At 29.9% G+C, this 20,163-nt stretch overlaps 1 protein-coding gene across 1 annotated transcript in view; it reads right to left on the bottom strand.

The window, feature by feature from the left end:
- LOC119676196 (pancreatic lipase-related protein 2-like) overlaps positions 1-19,947 on the bottom strand; it is a 34,880-nt gene extending 14,933 nt beyond the window's left edge. Inside the window, exons 1-4 of the mRNA XM_038087428.1 lie at positions 19,900-19,947; positions 19,681-19,836; positions 19,452-19,616; positions 19,291-19,382 (exon numbers count right to left, since the gene is read on the bottom strand). Coding sequence (XP_037943356.1) covers positions 19,291-19,382; positions 19,452-19,616; positions 19,681-19,836; positions 19,900-19,947 — 461 coding nt within the window. The remainder of the gene's footprint in view (positions 1-19,290; positions 19,383-19,451; positions 19,617-19,680; positions 19,837-19,899) is intronic.
- Between the last annotated feature and the right edge of the window lie 216 nt (positions 19,948-20,163).

Genomic DNA, 20,163 nt, shown 5'->3' with positions numbered 1-20,163 from the left:
TATATAATGAATGCCTACAAGTTTGGAATATCTTTAATATACGCAGAAGTTTATTATTGGAAGTGTTGAAAATTAGCTGGTGTAATGGAATTTTGGTAGTGACTTTATTTATAAACTACTCTGACTATCTAGATGTAAAAAAATAATTTTTAAAGTGTTTAAATTCAATATCAATAATATTGTTATAATAGTGCTAAATAAAAATATTGATATAAAAAAATAAATTTCTAGCCCTTGATTTAAGGGAGATCAGATTTTTCTCAAATAAATATACTTAAATATGAGTGGGATTATAAGTGGAATATTGATATAAAAAAATAAATTTCTAGCCCTTGATTTAAGGGAGATTAGATTTTTTAAATAAATATATTTAAATATAAGTGGGATTATAAGTGAAATATTGATATAAAAAAACAAATTTCTAGCCCTTGATTTAAGAGAGGTCGGATTTTTCTCAAATAAATATATTTAATTATAAGTGGGATTATAAGTGGATTGCTGTTATATGCCTAAGTTATTCAGGTATATATCAGGTATATATTTATATGTTTGCATATAAAAATAAGTTTCTAGCCCCTAATTTAACGGAAATCAAATTTTTCTCAAATAAAAACATTCAAAAATAAGTGAGGTTGCTTTTATATACCTGCTGTTATATATACCTGTTATATTCACAACATCTTCAAATTAAATAACAGCAAAATAAATCAAATTTAGCGAAAGCCTAACAAATTGTTTAATTATTTAAATGCTGGTATTTCTTTTAATATTATAGTTAAATATGAAAGAAAACTAAAATTTAAGTTTTATCTAATATTAATATTTATTTGTTTAAATTTAATTTGAAGTACATATACATATACATACATAACAACATATACAATTATTGCAATAATTGCAACATGCGTCCATAAAACACAGAAAATTACCCTATTGAGTAAAATACAATTATGCCAGGATTTGATCTAATTTTCTTCCAATGCGGTTTGTAGTAAAAGGTAAGCAATCACTTCAAGAAACTATTTCCGTAATTGTAATTTTAGCTTCAGGAATTGACTTAAGTCGCATTGGGTCATGTCAAGTGAGTACATTGACTTTTTTGCTTAAATCCTTGCACAACTATAACCTAGTTTCATTGCAGAACACTCAAAACAATAATTGCGGGTAATGTCAGTGAGTAACAGATATATTTTAATCTCGCATTTGTAACGCAGTAAAAAGTTACTACATAACAGGAAAGAAGTTATGGCGGTATCTTTTACGTTCTATGGCATTTTTTTAGGGATGCTGAAGATCTTTTATTCAGTAGCCAAAACATTCTTCGGTATTTAATCCCAAATTTACACTGAACTATGGAGGAGCGCTAACCAAAGTAACGTCGAAATAATCCAACATTTCCAGAACAAGGTCCTACGGAACATTTTAAAAGAGCCATGGTACATTAGGAACAGTGATATAAATTGGTTAAAGAAGTAAAAAAGAATGCAACAAGTCACAAGCTGAGGTTGCTGCAACATGTGAACACAGAAGCTGTTAACATCATAACCTTGTATGGACAACCAAGATGACTAAAACGGCGAAATATCGCTGACATGGCATCGAATTAGAATGTAGAGTAATTTGTTTAGAAAATTGCTTATTTATATGTTTATATTATTGATCAGATACAAGCTACTCGTTGTTTATAATGTAAATAGTCGTATCAAAAAACACAACAAAAAAAAAGTTTAATCTCAACAGATTTTCTTTTGTTAAAAATATGCGCTTTCTATGTCAGACGTCTATCCAAATGCATGCCCAAGCATTTTGCGCTTAATGATAGAGGAATTATTATATTACTGAGTTTAATTTCGGGAAAAGTGTCTCTTTTCATTATAAATGTGACATCAGTAGATTTTGTTTCACTTGCTTTCATGCGCCAATGCTTCAACCATTTTGATATATAAACAATGCCAACTTGAAATTAAGAAGAAGATTCCTACTGTCCTCGGTAATTCGTATGTGAAAAATAGATGAACAATTGAACCGAGTACTCTGCCTTGTAGTTCTCCATAGAAGAAGCAAAATATTATGCCACTCCTTGAATCTTGGAATGTTTTTTAAATGGAAGTGTTTGCAGACCATACATTCAACAAGGTTATTGCTATTCTATTGGATGGTAAAGTTGAAGTTCAAGCTGTTAACGTAGCTATTGCAACTTCTTCTATATAAAGTATAACTAGTTTGAGTGAGAAGCATAATGTTTACCAGATCTGAGTCTCGGAACATTGGAATATATAGCGAAGTTAAAGCAAACACTAAAAAGCTATTAATAATAAATCCTTTGAAACAACGGATGGAAGAGACTTGCAACTTGTAAATCTAGTTAGACATTTTGACCAATATACAAACTTAAACAAACATTATCAGTGATGAGCAGATTTTAAACGAATATTTCTAGATTAAGGGTAGCCATTACTGACTTGAAGAATACGTGACCCAGATGGACATTTTTCTCAATTCTTACAAGACTTACTGTTGACAAGCATCCATTCTTTGATTTTCTTGGTGTGTATTTTAGCAATTGATGTTGAGAATAATCCAGGGAGATTTTTGTCTTTATCGGCTTAGTTAAATTATTTATACCACTTGTAATCATTTTATTGGCTGATGAAACCTAGCCAGCGTGAGCCTTGTGCAGCAATCTTCATGTTTCTCAAACGGAATTTTTATTACCCAAACAGCTGCAGTCACCCAAAAGGAACCTACACTTTGCGTTGGATTTTTCACTCATAACTAATTGAATAGTTATTGTATCTTATACTAATATTTTAGTATTCCCATGTCGTAAAGTTTTATTCAGAACTTCAAGTATTATATCAGCGTTTCGAAGCTTCGAGCACTTTAATGTTTCTGCATGCACAAGCATACCGAGTCGGTGGGAGACGATCGAAAATCACATTAGGTTCTAGACTTTTCTTTTTCAGAATAATGTGATATATTGTGAATTGTTTAATTAGTTGAAGCTAGCCGGGTGCTGTAAAAATTCAATGAATTCATGTATAATGAATTCATCATAAACACTTAAGGAAACATCATAAACACTTAAGTTTATTAATTTGAAAAGAAAAATCATTATGAGTCAAAATCGTCATATTCTATTCATTACTTTTAATGATATTTACTGTACACATTGTAATATAGATAATTAGTTCCTCGCAATTTGTTTTTTATACAAGTACTACTCATAATTTTGTACTTCATATAATAGATAAACTTCAAGCTAAATGAGTAAAAATAATATATTAATATACTTTTCTCTGAATTGAATTTTATTATGTACAAAACATAAAACATAAATTCGTCGTTTATTTCATTGTTGGTTCGTTCTTTGCAAGAAACGCAGTTATTGGGTGAGGATTCTCAACTATTGCAATACTATGGATCCACATTTGTTGGCACAGTTCAAGTTTCTCCATCGGTTGGCTAAGATATATGGTTTAAGTTCCTATGAATACAATGAGAAGACAAAACAGTTCACAAAATCATCATCCCTACTGGTTTACAAAAGACTTGTGAATTGCTTAATTGTGCTGCCAATAATGTTTTATGTTTTTTTAAACGTGTGTGCTCTCATAAAGTTACTTGTATATCTGGATGTGGGCATAAACAAAATTCAGTGCTTCTTCATGTTATGCCTTGCTTTTTCAATTTTAAGTTTTACAGTAGCAAACAGCTTTTACTTAAATTTTCGTAATAGTGAAATTTTGCAGTTCTTGAATTTATTTCTGGAAACCTATCAACAATACATATCACTATTTAAACAAGATTTGAATATAAAATGGGGTCAATACTATTTACTTATAGTGCGGTTTTTTGGCTTAATAGCATTTATGATCATTTATTCGTATATGTTTTGGATAAAAGTATTACTGATAGTCTATCAACCAATTATGCTGCAAGGTCTATTTTTTGCACTGGTGCTATCGTGTTTTGAGGCATTTTTATTGAAAATGGTGGAGGCTTTGGAATTTGTCTCTGAACAACAATTCATAACAACAATTCCAATAAATAAATTATTGGAATTTTATACTAATATTTTGAGATTATTTAAATATTTTGGAAAACTTGCTGGACCTACCTTCTTACTTGAAACATGTATACAGTCATTTTTCATCACACAATTTCTGCACTCACTTTATTGGGACAAATTCAGAAAAACGTTAAAATACGTTCGATATCACCATTTTACTTGGGCCGTGTGCTTTATTCAATACTTAAGGGTGACAACTGAGATTGGTCAAAATATAATTGCATATGAGAAACGAATATATAGTATTTTTAATATCTTAGATTTAATATCTAAGCAAAGTTTTAGAGAAAAAAAAAACTGCATGTTGGTAAGAAAATTATAATTTAATACTAATATTTATACTATACATACATACCTATATATATATATATGAGTGCATACTTTTTCTTAGGTCGAGCAGTTTTATTTGAATAGGTATATTGTATACCAAAAAAATTTGAAGATTTGGAATATAGTCGACTTACGCAACAACTTATTAATGAGAATATTAATCTTGAGTTTCTCGAACGCAATTTTTGTTATAACTATATGTATGACTTATCACCTCATGTAAACTATTACTTATGACTAATATTATTATTAACTATTGAAAAATTATAATATTATGTATAAAGTACAAATGTATATTATCTTTATAAGATGCATTATATACTAATATTATCATTAACTGTTTAAAGATTGTAATATTATGTGTAACTTACAAATATATATTATCTTAAATTAAATGTAAATCTTCTGTTTAATAATTATAAAATCCGAGAACATATAATTAAAGTAATATAAGCATTTACAATTATGGAAACATACTAGTGCATATACAGGGTTGTTCTGAAAGTAGCATAAATAAAATACACTTTCAATTGGCATATTCAGCGGTTGCTAAATGATTCATATTATGAAATGCAAACTTAAGACTAAACATATGATGCCTAGGATGACAACTGTTAATAGTGCTAAAAAATTAGAGGCACAAAATTAATAAATCTTTAAAGCATTAAATAATTAAAGCTACTTATAAGGACTCTTACTTTATATATGATAGCAGTGTGTCGCTATCAAAATGGTCTAAATATCTATTGATCTAAATGAAATGCTAACAGTATCAATGAGGTCTCTAATGTCAATCAACGATATTTCAGCACCACCGTGTTTTCTAGCAGTTAATATTGATATTCGTTAATGGAGATTTTTGTCGTTATCGCTTTCTTTAAATTATTAATATCACTTGTAATCATTTTGTTTGCTAATTTTGCCTAATCACCGTGAGCCTTGCGGAACATTCTTTATGTTACTCAACCCGAAAGTTCATTGTCCAAACAAAATATAATGTAATTTCTTTTTCCAATAAGATCAGATATTGTAAAAATCGGTTAATTAATTATTTGTTGTTCAGACAAATGCAGATAATGACAAGAAATACGCCACAGATATCAATGACAGTACCAGCAATTTTAGGAGCATGAATTGCCGGAATTGAAAAAACCACGTTTTTTAAATTAAAAACTTCACTTTTGAAAGCCACGTCACAGTAGTAGGTCAACTTAAACTATTTTATTAAAAATAAATTAATAAATTTATACTAATTTACAATAGAATTAAAGAGCTTGAATCTCCTTACGTCACATTTATCACCGAATTGCGCCCATTGTTGTGTTACTTTAGCTCTTGATTTTACCTAGGAATATAATATTTTTGGCCATATTATCTATCAAAAATATATCAAAAAACCGCAGATACTTTTTAAATCACCCATTACAAGTATAAATTTATATTTATATATATATTTATATGTATATATGAATAGAAGAGCAGTTTGGAGATATTGTTTTTTGAGATTGAATTAATATCATTATAATGTTAAACTTTGTCATCAAAGTTCTTATAGGGTGCCTTTTGCAAAGTACGATACTTGTAAATTACTTTTATTGATTTTTTTTATTTCAGAATAAAATAAAAATTCTTTCTTAATTTAAAATATTTTGAGTGTGATTCTTAGGGTAGATTCAGTATATATAACATACTGCAAAATTAATATAATTTTTCCAGTGCATTAATGTAATAATCATAATTCAGTTGATGACACTTCATTAACATTAGTGTGTTAATAAAATTATATTATGATGCGATTAATATATTTTTTTTATATTTTCACGTTAGTTTATCGTTCACAACAAACATAGCCAGTTGGTGTAATATTTTGGTCAGTACGAATTCATGATGAATTCACATTAAGTGACACATTTAAAATTTTTGCACCAGTTGGCCAAAGTGTATGGCTTGAGTTCCTAGAAATATAATGAGAAGAAAAGACGATTCCAAAAGTCATCGCGTTTGCTGACATACAAAAGACTTATGCATTCTCTCATTTTGTTGCCAGGAATGTTTTATGTGCTGCTAATCGTGGTTGCAAGTATTGAATTACTTTTTGAATCTAAATCGGCTGATAAAAAACTAATGCACTTATTCATGTTATGTTGGTATATACCTTTCTTAGTTTTTGTTCTAATAAATAGTATCTACTTAAATTTTCGTAATCGAGAAGTTTTGCAGTTCATAAACTTATTTTTGAAGATCTGTCAACAATATACAGCATTATTTCGAAAAGAATTGACCATTAGTTGGGCTCAGTATTATTTACTTTTAGCACGATTTATTGGTTGTCTCATTTTTATGATTTTGTTCTTATCATAAAGAAGTCTTTGGCTAAAACTGTTGCTCATTACCTATCCAGCGATCATGGTACTGGGTTTGCTTCTAGTATTGATGTGCATCAAGGCATTTTTATTAAAAATTGTGAAAACGTTGCAAGATGGTTTTAAAAAGCAAACTAAGTTAGTAATTGCTTCAAAGGAACTGCTAGAATTTTATTCAAAAATTTTGCAATTATATGACTATTTTCGAAAGCTAGCTGCGTCAACATTTTTACTTGAAATTTGTATGCAGTCGTTTTTACTCTCTGAGCATATGCACAGAATTTATTACGACACTTAGAAAGAGAAGCATTATAATAGATATATTGAGTTCATTTGCAATATATGTATGGTTCACTCAATACTTACTTGTCACAAATGTGATTGGTCAAAATATAATTACATTGGAAAAACGTGTACGTAATCTTTATATGCTCTTGGATTTAAAATCCAAGCGTAATTTTGCCGTCGACTGCAGAGATACTCGCACCTATTCCCACACCTTTGTTAACTTTAAAGCACCAACTAGTCGGAGTTCCACTTCACTCTCAATCAGCATATTTTCTGGTTAGGCATCCCCGAATACGGGAACATGACTCCCTTGGACATCGATTCCGTCTCTCGCTCTCGAAAGCATCTGCATCGCCCAAATCCAAAACGCCCATAAAATCAGTTGACAGTAATTACGTCTCCCTTAAAGCCATGCGGTGAAAAGTGTAAAAGTTTTTGTAAAAGTGCGTTATGCTTTTTAACCATGTGGATAACACTAGCTGCTTCTTCATCGAAGAAAGTTATAGTATTACTTCTTCTTAGCATAAAAGCTAAGAGTGGCAAACCTAAAGCCGATTCCGGTAGCTATGTCCCATCTCCCTCCTAAACTCTATCAAATATGTCCTTTCCCCATTTTATCTGCAATCTCTTCCGCCCAGATGAAAAATATTCCTCTTTTCGAGTGCTCCTTCGCTATTGAACCAATCACAAGTGTAAGCTTGACGGCAAGCACTTTTTCAACACCATCATATTTGACTCAGCCAAAATCACTGGCATCGACGAGTACCTCCTCTCACTTGCTTGAAGATACCTCACCCGGCTTCAAAACCTCCCCCTGAAATCTCAGTCCCCAGCATTTTTTCCGCAGATTTTCTCCAAGCTTTGCACAATAAACCTCCAAACATCTCTCTATTCTCCACATTGTTGTGGTAATTTTCTTCATTCACTTCAAGAGGTCTTTTTATGGGTTCAAGTGGTTTTCCACATACCGCAAAAAATACTTAAATTTGCTCACATCAAGAGAATCGAGTGAGTTAAAATATATTGAGTAAGAGATTATTGGCTTAAAATAGTGGTCTAATATTTCAAACAAAAAAGAGAAATGGTGTAATGCTAAATTATACATTATAATTTTTGATATAAAGATAATAGGCTTTCTTATCTTATGGATTTCAAGTTATTGTCTCCAATATTTTTAAAATGTTTTTAAACGTTTAATATCGATTTGTTAGATAGCATCTAAACAACAATTTCACTCATGCTTATGAATTATTTTATTAATCAAAACGCCTTAGGAAATCTTTGTTGAAATATTGTCGTATAAGATTATTTTGTGCAAAACTCATTTGTAATCTAAAAATTGGAAAAACTGCGACTCTATTAAGGAAAATTTGTTAAACAAACAATTACGTTTGTGTGAATGGCCGCAGTAATTTGCAGCAAATAAAAATTGCAGTTGCTAATATGCGTTTTCCGTGAAGTCGCAACACATCATCGAGTTTGCTTATCGGTCCTTGGGCGTTTGTCACCGAATTGTGCAATGAATATTTGCATAAGTGGACATTTCCAATGCTCGTTAATGGTCAATAATCACCAGTGAACAGCACCAGTGAAAAGTCAAAATAACCAAAAACGGACGCCGAAATACGAAGAAATCCGCACTTTTCGGTTGCAAACATTAAATTTGTGTGTTTTATTGGCCAACAAACAAATTCGCTGGCCAACAAAGAAATTTGTTGCATTTCCCTATTCGAAATGGCAGTTGTTTGGTAGAAAAATTTGCATAAAAATTGTAGGAAATGTTTTGCAATCATTTTCACTAAAAGCAGCAACATTTTTATAAATAATTAATTGCACCTGGTTGCGAGTACAGTAATTGCAAAGAAAAGATATTTTCAGAATTGAGATCGAAACTGCATTTTATTCTTTACTTATTTGTTATACTTTTAACTTCTGCTCAAAAAGTATCCGAATTTTGTTGTTTGTTAACTACTCCTTAAGTAATAGACCTTTTTAAAAATTTTTTTTTTCTTATGTTGGTACACCCTTTCTTGACATATGGTACAAATTTGAATGCCATCTGTCAATTAGTTTGTTTACAGCAGCTGTTAATGTGAGACTACCTCAAGTGCATTTAACGATTTTTACTATGGACAAATCTTGTTGTACGTGATTTTTTGACCAAACACGGCACCAATGTCATCGCTCAGGCACCATATTCGCCAGATCTGGATCCGTGCGACTTATTCTTGTTCGCGAACTCAAATTGCCCCTTCGTGGTAAGCGTTTTGAGTCGATTGAATCGGAAAAAGAGAATTCGCTGAAGGAACTAAAAGCCATACCTTCAAGGACCTACGAAAAGTGTATGGAAGATTGGGTAAAGCGTTGGCATCGCTTCAGAAGGAGCATATTTTGAAGGAAATGAAATAAATTTAGAATTAAATTTAAATTTGCGTGTTTTATTCACAAAATCCGGGTACTTTTTGAGCTTTTGAGCGGAGATACTTTGTAGAGCTTTCAAAAATATAGATAATTTCAGTTACTTGTTAAGTATACAATATAATCTTTTGAGACAAAATTTGGAATGTTTTTATTGTTTAGTAGTACTATACGTCATTTGAAATCATAGCGTATTGAAGTATTGTTACCTTTAATACTTTATTATTAAAAAATTGCAATTAAATAATTTCAATCTATTTTATGGGCACATTTTAAAAGAGTCTGAGCTCTGGTTAAATATTGCAGTCGGTTGAATTCAAGAGAAATCCCACGTAGCAATAATTCTTAAGTGTCAACGTAGTAAAGCGTATGATTCATGCGGTTTCAGAATCATTTTTCTATTTATTAACACAAGACCGCAAGTTCACACATTCACGCTTCAGCAGGCTAAGCAAACATAAACTGAAGTCTACAGATACGAAGACTACATGCCTCAGCAACTTAAACTGTCTCGGAAATTGGAATTGAAAGATACATAATATTTTCTTGTAAGTTTTTTCCCGTTTGCAGTTCAGTGATGCGCCGGCTGCGGTTTTGTAATAAAAGCATAGCATTAACTTTTTTAATAGCAACTGCAGCACAAAAATGTGTCACGTTCTGGAAATCGAAATCGTTGAGATACTTTTTCAGCATAATGACAATAACAATAAGACAAGCAAAGAATTCATTTTTTTACTCCTTTATGAACTGTGATTTATGAGAAGACAAGCAATAAAATTTCATATTTATTCAAGGGTTTCAATATTATTATTTTTTATTTTTTGTTTATATTCTTTGAATATTATATATTCTATATTTTTTATAAATGAAATGTGATTTAGTAAAAAATTCCTTTCATTATAGTAATTTTATACTAGACTACACAAAAAAAATATCGTAAATACAAAGAAAAATGAAAATAAAAACGGTAAACCGATATTGTTTAGAATTATGTTTCATTTACTTATTTATTTACTATATTAACCATTGCAATCGTGTGTTGGTCTTGACCACGTCCGTCGTCCTTTTCCATTTGCTGCTCAAAAGCGAATAACTAGTTCAGATTACTCAGTACTTGATCCTTTCACCTAAACGAATAAGAATACAATTCTTTCAGGGATGAAAAGCGAACCCTTTTCCGTGAAATTTTTAAGGTACCATTATAAATTCTTTTTATTTGTGATATAATCATCCATCATAACCAGTGCTGTGCAGTTTTTATTCACTTTTCTTTGTTAGTATCGTTATATAGCTCATACAGCTGAATGTTTCATCTAGAACAATATTCACTATTTTGTGCAAAATTTTTCTCTTCAAACATTTTAAAGAATGTGTACATTACCAATAATTGCCCATATCTCTGCCGCACACAATAGCATAGGTAAAGTGACGGACTTCTAAAGAGTTTTTTAGTTTGTCGCGATAGGGGTCGACTTTTCAGTCGCTTACTAACACTGTAGTGTCACCTGCTGGGAAGAGTATTTCTCTGCTTGATCTCGAGACTGGTGACGTTACAGATATTAATACTGTTTCCTAGGTTTGCAAAGTCTGTTTCAATTTCAAAAGCTTAATTGTCAATAGTGAAATGGAATTCAAGACACTGGTGCCGTCTGCATGGGGATAAAAGATATTTCAACATTTTATAATTTGACCCATTCACTAAATTGTGGACCAAATTAATTATAAGAACTTATGTATACATAAGATATTTTCTAACTAAATTAAGAAAATGATTTTTTAGTTCAAGAATTGAAAAAATCATATAATAGAGGAGTCTAATTTCTACATGAATCGGCATAATTGATCAAAAGAAGTCTAGTCGTATACAAATTTACTTAAAAATCTTCAATGTTTCAAAAACAATGAATGTAAAAATATAAATAAATTATTTTAATATATAACGTACATACATATAATATATATATATATATATATATATATATATCTATATGTATATAATGTAAATTATATATTTTTGGTGACAAAAAAAGAATATAACATATTATTAATAAAATATATCATTTTTTATCATACTGAACATTGTAATAAGTTTGGAAATTGTAGGATTTTCTTATGCGATCAATAGAGGTTTTCGAAATACCAAATTACGGCTCTTTTTATGTTAATGGAGAACCTAAGTTGAATTTGCTGAATTCACAAAATATTCTGATAACATATACGAGGATTACCACATTTATTTCAGTAAAATGTTGCTCATTATGTATATTCGTATGACCATTTTGAAATTACTTCAAGCACTCAGAAACTCTGCCTAACAATCATTATTATAAAGTTAGTTGATCAGTTGAAATTTTTCGGTAATATTAAGTTTTATTAAGTTGAAACAAAAAATACGTTTTAAATATCTTCTTTATTCAAATGATATGAAATATTGACAATATATCCAATTTCTGAAGTACTGTTATAAGTATATAGATAACCACACTAGATATATTTATTCTTAAAAAGTCATGTTTCAGTGCAGAATTTCATTATGTTTCAAATCATGAAATGATTTTTTACTGAATAGTTATATTATTATATCTTACAATAATATTATATTCCATTTTAATTTAAACCTCATTTCAAACTTATTTATATTATCTGCATTAAGTCGTAAAAAACTAATTTTAATGGATTTCAGAACTTATCCCTGGCAATGTAGCTCATCACTTAGTCTTTTCTTTTAAGTTGCTCTGGTACAATTAATTTTTCTACTTTTCTTTTTCATACCCTCTAGCGACAAGAAACATAAATTGACACTTTAGAGACAAAAAAGAGCAAATCATAAGTAACCGAAGGGAATGAGCGTAAAAAAATGTACTAAGACATAAAAGTTGATTGCATAAATCACAGTAGTAATGAACGTCACAAATTAAAATAATTTCCAAATCAGCTACCATAAAGCTCTTTATCTATCCAATGTATCCAGTTAAAGGTTCCATCCTGTTGCAGGTACCACGTGCCTGTCTACTTCGTTTCGATATAGTACGCACTTTTCATATTGGCCACATTGGCCACATTGGTCTGGATGCATATAAAATTGTAAAACATGCACAAACACGGATTACACTGCTTTGTATGCTCCCTGAAAACATGACTACACAATTTAAGCGTTTAATCCTTGAGTGAACGTTTTGATTCTGTCTTTATTACCCGCAGTCGTAAAATGACGACTTAAGGCGTAAAAGACTTTGTACGCTTCATGGTACTGCAGTATGACTATGTGACTATGTGATCGTAGTCCTACATTATGCAAATGAACGCTTTAATTTGATGTCGGTCAGCAAGAACATTTGTGCCTTTTATGTCGTTTCACGGATTGCAGATGCCGTCTATTTGCAGAACGATGATGACCAAGTCGCGGTTATGCACAACTCCTTCACAATTGTGTATTTTTCTCTTTTTTCCGCAATATCATTTTTTATCGTACAATCAATAATGAAATCTATTTTTCTTGTATTCTTAACAAGCGTTTCGCTTGTCGACTCATGTCTGCACTAAATGAAATTGTATCTTCAATCTTTGCTGCTTGACTTTTCTTGTTATTAGGAGAGGAAGAGATATATTTTGTTGTACGGATCGAATATTATCAGTCTGGCAATTGAATTAAATTATTGTTTACATATATCTTTGTATGTAAATATGCAAAAACTTGTAGAGTCTTATTTAATTTGTGGTTTGCACGAAATTAATTCATCTATTTAATTTTATGTAAAACAAAAAATATGTTTATGGGTTTACCTTCGATATAAAACTTTTATTGTTATCCCAATAAATTTGGAACTTAAATTGAAAAAGAATATATCTAGTTACATTGTAAATTATATAGAAATTTATTTATTTCTGTTTTTTATACAATTCCTTTAATATTCTGCATTCTTCTTCCCATTTTGAGCAAGATATCTCTACTGAACCTATGTTTTACTTAGTCAATAATTACAATAACAATAACTTATTTTATATAAATCATAATCTTTTTCAAGAATGTACTCAATTTTTATTATTTGTAAAATATAGTAGGATTTTGATCGCACGGATCGGCTGTCTCAGTTGGCATTAGCTAAGTGTTTTGACATTTGTGTCAGTTAGCTAATAAACGCTGACTCTGAGCTTCAAATTTGGCGGGACACGAGTTTAATCCCTGTTATTTACGGTTTCAAAAAAATATTTACGAATAGTACAAGAAATATTTCCAAGACCACTGATAATGGGTATTTGGCAATACGTTAAACACCTGTATAATCAGCCAGAAGTTCAATTAATTAAAATAATATAAAAGAATCTATAGTCACTACTTTTTAAAACCTCATTAGCTAAATATGTAAATTATTTGTTTTTTGTAAATGAAATTATTATTAATTATAAGAATATATTAATTTGCATTCATTAAATTTCTTTTCATTATTCACTTTTCGAAATCAATAATCTATATTCGATGAGCTTAAGGCATTTTCGACATATAGCAAAAACCTTAGATTTCCGTCGTTTTGCTCCACAGTCTAATTCTAGTTAGTTCCATTTAAATAGGTATACTTTAAGAGAAGCTAATCCAAGTGACTTTCTCCAATGTTGATTTCTAACGAAAGCGTATATGTAAGTATTGTGTGTTCAAAAAAAAAAATTAATAAAGATTTTACCTCAGCAAAACTTTAAATTTGAGCATCTTATAACTTAATAGTTCTTAATGGCACTGCGACGTAAAGAACTTAACTGTTTAAAATTGATATTGATTTCTCTGATTCTCTGATTTTTCTTTAAATGTATGGTGCAAGATACTTTAAGTGTAAATAGTTTTCCGAGATATGAATATTTATTTGTAATTACAATTAACTCATTTTAAAGAGTATATTCTTACTAGTAAACAGACGTGCACCTCTTCCAAATTTACTTCTATGTACAACTCTTCTCAGTATGGCTCAAACTTGTTAATCAATCGTATTGTGCAAAATTTAAGACTCCTGAATTGAGGATATGTACTGAATAAAGGACCCATTAAATATTTTCTTCCTGCTAACTCTTTTTAGAGATAATTTTTATACAATGCAAAGAGCAATGGGGATATGAAACTGATTTCTGGAATTCGTTTTGATCATTAGTACACATCTTAAGAAAATTAGTATATTATTATTAAATTATACTAAGCTTTTAAAAAATATTTAAGTTTTGAGAAATTATTTCATAAAGTTTAGTAAATAGATTAAATATAAATAGAAGTTTCACGTCAAAAAAGCTATGAATTTCAAGGTAAAACCTGTTGACACACTGTAGAAATCAGTGAAGAAACTGATACGGATATTAATACGTCTAACTCTATATACTCGTGCTCATAAGAATACAAGTAAATAAATCATGATTTTTGTAATTTATTTTAAAATATTTATGCATAAACTTAACTCAGTAAAATTTTTAGCTTTATCATTTTTAGATACTCAGATACATTTTGTAGATTTATGACAAAACAATAGCAAGAAAAAATTATAAAATTATGAAATAAATAATATTCTATATTGAAGTCGTAAAAGATCACTACTACAAATCCAAATCGAGGATCGTAAATCATTTTAAACTGAACGTGTCAACGCCACAAACAATGTGACGCCACTGTCTGCAATGTGTAGGTGCAAACTGTATATATTAATATGAGTAAGAGGCTTGACATAAGCTAGGAGCGATTCTCGTCTAACTGCTCCTGTCAATGACTAAAGAGTTCACTTCTCTGATACTTCTAGCAGCCAAGTTGATACTTAAGTGCTGTGCTAGGCTGTATTAAATTATGAAACACCTAATCGCAATCTAAGGTTATTCTAAGCGTTCTCTAAATATAATTCTCACTTATTGGACTTCAGTGGAAAGCATTTACAATAGCGCACGTTCGTGGCATTTTTATCAAGTATTATCACGTTGCGGCGCCAAAATCACTTCAACTTTAATTTATTCCCTCAGAATAATTCAATCCGAGCTTGCTAACTGAGATTGCTTTGTGGCATGAGCTTGCCTAATATGTCAAATAGTTGGTCATAAAATTTATAATGCTTATCATTAACAGTTATTTATAGTGCTGGGTTACGATAATAAAAGCCACCCATGGTGAGTTTTTAATTAAAATCGCATAAACTCAAGATAAAATTTCGAATTATGAAAATGTGCTAAATCATTTTCTAACTATTGAAAAAAAAGTTTTTTATTTTCTATTTTGAGTAGCTACAAGCGTATTTATTTACATTTTACCTACTTAATCGTATAATTTTAAAAATGTAAAATTTATAAAGAAATTTATAGATGTCAGTTATATTTAATCTAGCTTAGGCAATGTTTTCTTTCTTTTGAACTTTTTTGTGTCATATTTTTAATCTGTTTTTAATTATTTAATAATAACTTTTAAATACTAATAAATTAATAAATAATTCATAGTAATTTATAAAATTAAATAGCCAAATAAACACATGTGTAGCGAACTGAACGTGTGGGGCTTAGGGTTACCCTTAGGGTCTTAGATTGGTGTCATTTATTTTGTAGGAGTTAACTATGTAAGTCAACATATCTTCTATGTCTTAATATATATCCGTCCATGTTTGTGACTAAGATGGGTTCCCATTGATTGCTGTTTTCGTTTGCTTTTTACTCAAGTTTTACATTTTGGGTTTATTTTTCGACTGATTCGATTCTTAGATCTTTAAGTTTGTCACAATTTTTAATTCGTCAATAAATACTCAGAGACCTTGTTTTCGCCACGGCGTGCATACTTTACAACAATTTGATTGCGGTATACCGTTTTCAAAGATAACGCATTAATACTATAACTTTAGGTTAGTTTAGTTTATACTGGCGGACTAAAGGGACCCACTTAGGCCTATTGGCCTATTGTGTTGCCGTATTATGAAAAACTCAAAGTTTTAAAGCTGTTCTGAACCTTTGACAAAGCTTAATTTCCTGTTTAACGGAATTTCTTGCAGTTCACCGAAGTTCTCAAAAAAATAAGGCCTCTAGATTAGGTAAGACTGCGCCATCCTTGTACTGGACACGAACAGAGCAAATGAGAAGGAATTTTATCATCCTGTCCACAATTGCGACATATGTATATAATTGACAGGGAGACTCAATGTGCTAGCATGATTTCTTAATCTGCAATCACATGTCAGTAAACCTAGGAGACAACTCGATGGCAGTATTGAATTCTTTCGTGATCAAATTGCATACAGATGCCTACATATCGTTGAGTCTTCCCATCTTTTATTAAAAAATTAAGCACAAAAAGAGCTCAGTAACAGCTTGTATGTTGTCAGTGATATGTCTAGATTATTTAGGTGATCCAAATGATTTCTTGAAGCACACTGACTGTGTGCTCGACTGCTTTGCAATTACCGAAAATATTTCTACAACTGGAAACCCAGATTAGAGAAATGTTGACCTTTGTTAACATCACGTTTCGAGAGGTGAACCAATCAAAAAACTTACTGGATGTAAATTTGACGGAAATCAAGGACTTTAAGCCAGCTTGACTGTCTGATAGTATGTACGATAGCTTTAGTCTTATTAAAAATTTGGGGATTAATACTATTTTCTAATGTCCAACCGACTGTATATTATTGAACGAAACGCTTTTATTCATTTATAACCGATGACTTCTTTTATTCACACAATGCCTCTATTTGAATATCTGTTCACACTAAACTTGTTGAAGTATGTTAAATTAAACAACCTTCAGTGATTTCAAAAGACATGTAGTTATATACATATTTTTACTGTAAGTTTCATACTACAATGGACTGGGTATTTAAGTATTGTAACATATAAATGTAAAACTTGTACATTTACATAAAAAACTTTAAAATTTATAAAAAGTATTCAGGTATGATTTAACATGATTTTCACCATATTAAATAGGATAGCTTCTAAGTTACAATAGAAATTTTTATAAAAAAAAATATTTATTAACCCAGGTCTGAGTTTAATAACTTTAGATTATTTTACAATAACACTGGAATAATGCTTATTCGAAGAATGACAAACTATGAAGCACAGGCTTTGTTGGTAGTAATTTATCTTCAAAGCATTTACAATTATATAACTGAATCACTCGTTATGACGCTTCATAAAATTTGTAGATGAAGTCTGTAAACGTAGTATTGAGATTAGTCAAAATTTTTCCCCAGGCACTAAAAAACTATACCCAAAACAATAAACACAAAGCGTTGGCGTAGACAAAATAACTCCAAAACTATTCACATAAGAAGTGCATTGCGAGCTCCATATCTGTGGCAAACCTATTAATAGCGATGGAATACATCAGCCAATATCGCTTAAAAACTCAATTTGGCTGCAGGAGAAATAAAAAAAATGTAACGTGTAAAAAGCAATATAACACAACACAACACAATTACACAAACAACAATCATAAATAAAGTGAGTAAGGATTTATTACACTAGGCCTAAAGGAAACGCACAAATTGGGTGCAATATTAGAGGAAATGAAAACTGCATTTTACCTCTGGTTATTTTTAAAATGAGTAATAAAAATTAACCTCAATTTAATAAAACAAATTACGAATGAGACTAAATTTATACTTTAAAAGAAAACAGCTCCGTTCCATACAAACATCAAATATTGCTAAAAATTAATTACAGTTTATACGTATTCAACTTACTTAATGAAAATACAGTCTAAAAAATTTGAAATTAATTCTAGAAATTCTGTACTACGTGGCTATTTCGTAAGTGGATTCCTTGTGGTTAATAACTAGTTCTGGTCTTGGAGATATTTCGCTTAGACCCTTGATAGTTGTTTGGGTAACCGTGAAAATCTGACCACAATAACCTAAATATTTTTAATGCTTTTTAAACTTTGAAGAAGCTAACATTTTTAAAATCTTATCTCTCCAGAAGCAAGCTATATCTATATATAGTGTAGTTGAAAAAATTGCTTCAAGTAATTGACTTTTCTGAAAGCCTTTGGCAAATCGGAGTAGTCTGAAATGAAAGATTGTTCTGGTTGAATTATTTTTATTTATATATAAAATGAAAATTTATTTCATGTCGTTGATCATTTCTAAAAGATCTGCAACCTACAGATCAAATTTTTTAAAATATTTTTTTAATTCATATCTTTTTTGATAAAAATACTTAAGTAATCAGTAGATATCTATAAGTTCTGAGACAAAAAGAAAGCTTGCTATCCAAAAATTGGAATTAATATAAAAATAATTTTGTTTATTAAAGAAATAATAAAATTTTTATTCAAAAGTAATACATCCACCAGATTGTTTTCTAGATATTTTTTAAATACGTATAGTCCAATGACTTCAAATACCTTTGGAAAAGTGTTCTACTGGAGTAAAGCTTCACTTCTGGAGATAATATAGTGATCGGATATTTGTTTTAATAAATTTTTTATTTCTTTAACAATGCGCTACAGAAGCACAGAAAAACTATTATTCATTGATCCACTCGTGGTAAATTTCCTTAAATTTTATTTAAGGAAAGCCCATGAAATCATGATTAAAATTCCTATATATTCTATGGCCTGACTAATTTTTATTTTACATACTTGATGGTGTTTAATTGGATATTAAAACTTAACATAAAATAATTTATAAGCCCTTATAAAGGATTTATTGAAAGTTTTAAAACATATGAATCTTTTTAAAGCCCCACTTAAAATGTTTGTATAATATAGTACTTTATATTTTTATAAGTATCAGCACATTTTATTAAAGTAGACATTACTTTGTGAATGTAAAATAAAAATTTGATGTTATTAAATGAAAATTATTCACAAACCAATTTCCTGCTAAGATGTATTCACCATCGGGAAGAGGAAGACTTTGCAGGTATTCCGTTTTCAAGTATAAGCCTTTCACTATAACGAATCCCTTAAATAAAATTATATCAAAAAACACAAATTATTAAATTGAATAGTAAGGATAAATGTTAAAATAAACCTCATAGGGACACCAGTTGCCGATTTCCAAATATTTTTGAACAAACTTGAATATGAGATTCATGAGAGGATTATTCCGCTTTGCCAGATATTCACAAGTATCAAGGGTAATGTTGTACAGAAATGGTTTGTAACCATTTGCCTTTTTCAGAATCGCCATATTTAGCTTTTTTTAAGAACAAATTAAAATTTTAAAAGAATTATTTAAACTTGCATTCATATATATATACTATTGTATTTTTCACAGGCTCCACAAGTGTTACGTTAATATAGAGTGCTGTGGTATCTCGCCGGAGAGCTTTTAATCGACACTTGTTAATAACAGCCCATGACTTGTTATGAGACTCACAAATGGCATTTGTTAGTTTAAATACCCCCGATATTTCCTTAAGTAGTTATTATTATCAATTCTAAATATATACATCTATATAATATTTAATAGCACTCACATCAGGTAAACTCAATACAATAAGAAATATTGTTATATATCCGTACATCCTGAAGTCTATTAAACTATGTATTGTTTTACTCAACGTTCGCATTTCACTAAATTGTATAATCTATATACATCACGTTTAATGTATAGGTCTTTAAACGGTCGATTGAACCGAAATTCATTTAATTGATCTGTAATTATTATGTACATGAAATTAATTTCACGTGTAGTTATTTTATTTAATCTCTATTACAATTAAATGTTTTTAAAAACATTA

Source organism: Teleopsis dalmanni, chromosome 2 (assembly GCF_002237135.1).
Source record: "Teleopsis dalmanni isolate 2A chromosome 2, ASM223713v2, whole genome shotgun sequence".
NCBI classification, from domain to species: domain Eukaryota; kingdom Metazoa; phylum Arthropoda; class Insecta; order Diptera; family Diopsidae; genus Teleopsis; species Teleopsis dalmanni.
This window is presented reverse-complemented; position numbering and strand designations above follow the sequence as displayed.